This window comes from Quercus suber, unplaced genomic scaffold (genome assembly GCF_002906115.3).
Source record: "Quercus suber isolate HL8 unplaced genomic scaffold, Cork oak 2.0 scaffold_53, whole genome shotgun sequence".
NCBI lineage: Eukaryota > Viridiplantae > Streptophyta > Magnoliopsida > Fagales > Fagaceae > Quercus > Quercus suber.
The window spans coordinates 789839-791796 of NW_027069518.1; the positions used below are offsets into that span (position 1 = coordinate 789839).

Sequence of the window (1958 nt, forward strand, 5' to 3'; positions counted from 1 at the left end):
CCTAATCTAAAATTATCAAATATATACCTAACACTGTAATTTTGGAAAATTGGAATGACACTGTAATTTTTGAAAAAAAAAAAAAAAATTATCAAAAAAAAAAATTCTTAAATCAATACCCTTAGGCCTTAAGGCATCTGTTAACTATATTATTATGAATATATGCCATCCAACTCAAATGATCAAATCTCTAGGCATTGTACTAAAGATATAGGATCAGTCTTATCTTCACAGAGGTTGGAGGGGTTAGTTTGTTCTCGTTGTGTGTCGCCAAATTAACCTTAATTTATACAGTGATGAAAAAAGAAAAACCGAAGTCTGAAATTTTCTAATGAACTGTGGTAGTTTCCTCTAACCACCTAATCTAAAATTATCAAATATATACCTAACACTGTAATTTTGGAAAATTGGAATGACACTGTAATTTTTGAAATTATAGCATCCTTGAGTTAACTTGGTCTAAAGCAACTTCGTTGACCAATCAGTTGCCCCTCTATATATAGTCCAGAGCACAAGGCCAAGGCATCAATCATTCCAAGCTTGAAGGGCCTCATCTACTTCTATACAAAAGATACCATAAACAAAATATGGCTTGCTGGTCTGCTGAGAATGCCACAAAAGCCTACCTCGATACTTTGAAAATGGTGAGTGTTCAAACCCTTTATTTTTCAACATATTTATGAACAATTATAGTTAGCTCAAATGGTAGTAAAGTTTCTTATCCTTCAATAAAGGGCTTCAAAGAATCCCGTTGGTGTCATAGATTCAATTATTTCATATCCTTTTTCAATTTTAACTTACTGATTTTTGTGATCTTAATGTAGGGACAAAGAGCTAAAGAGCCAAATGTTGCTGAGTTTATTTCAGCGATAGCTGCAGGCAACAATGCACAATTGATGGTTGTGGCATGTGCTGGTGCTGCTGACTCCAACACCCTAGCATTGGTGGCTGCCGCTCACCAAACCGGTGGCCGTGTAGTTTGCATCCTTGGTGGGATTGAAGAAGTGCAGCTATCAAAGGAAGTCCTAGGCCTTGATGCATGTCAAGTTGAATTTGTTATAGGGGAAGCTCAAAAGCTAGTGCAAACCCAATATAGGGAAGCAGATTTTGTGCTTATTGATTGTAATCTTGAGAACCATGAAGGGATTTTTAAAGCTGTGCAAAAGGTAAGGAGGCAAAGCGGTGTGGTTATTGTGGGGTATAATGCATTTTGTAAAGGATCTTGGTGGTCTAGTGGATCAAGAACTCAATTGTTACCTATAGGAGAAGGGTTGCTAGTGACTAAAATTGCCAGCAGATGTGAAATTGGGAAGAGTCAGTGGGTTGTTAAGGTAGACAAACTCACAGGTGAAGAGCATGTATTCAGAGTCAGATTCCCACAAGGGAAACAGATTGAAGCTTAAGTTTCTATTTATATGCTCCCTTTGGTTGATATTGGAGGACTCCTAATTTGCCTCCATTTTCCAATCAAAGATAATATCATGTACTAGAAGCTACTTTTTGAAACCCCGAATGTAAATAACAAATTATATACTTAATTGTAGTACTCCATTGCTGAAGTTGTTTGAGAAATGCATCAATCTCTCTCTCTCTCTCATATTTTGAATAAAGGCACTTTGATCCAATAGACCTAAGAAATTGTATCTAAGTTTTGTCATTAATATCTTTTATTTTCAATTGAAAGATTAAGTGGTCATTACCAATATGATTTACTATATATAATATATCTATCGTTGCATCTACTTCAAAGTTCAAACCATTTGGGCAAAAAGAAAAATTTGTGAAAATTTATCTTTCTTCAAGAAAATCTTGAATGCATATAAATATGTGGACAAAGTTTGAAAAAAAAAAAAAAACTCTTCAAACTCCCTTTATATTTTTTTATTGGATGTAAATTTTGACAAAACTACTATTATATTGCATTTTCTTATTATATTCTCAATACTTGTAAAATTTCA

General features: G+C 34.1%; 1 protein-coding gene across 1 annotated transcript; it reads left to right on the top strand.

Annotated features, from left to right (window-relative positions):
• The first annotated feature begins 477 nt into the window (after positions 1–477).
• Positions 478–1656, top strand: LOC111988007 (uncharacterized). Its single transcript, XM_024019767.2, has 2 exons — positions 478–644; positions 825–1656. The coding sequence occupies exons 1-2, from the start codon at positions 588–590 to the stop codon at positions 1401–1403; spliced, it is 636 nt and encodes a 211-aa protein (XP_023875535.1). The 5' UTR covers positions 478–587; the 3' UTR covers positions 1404–1656.
• Positions 1657–1958: the final 302 nt, after the last annotated feature.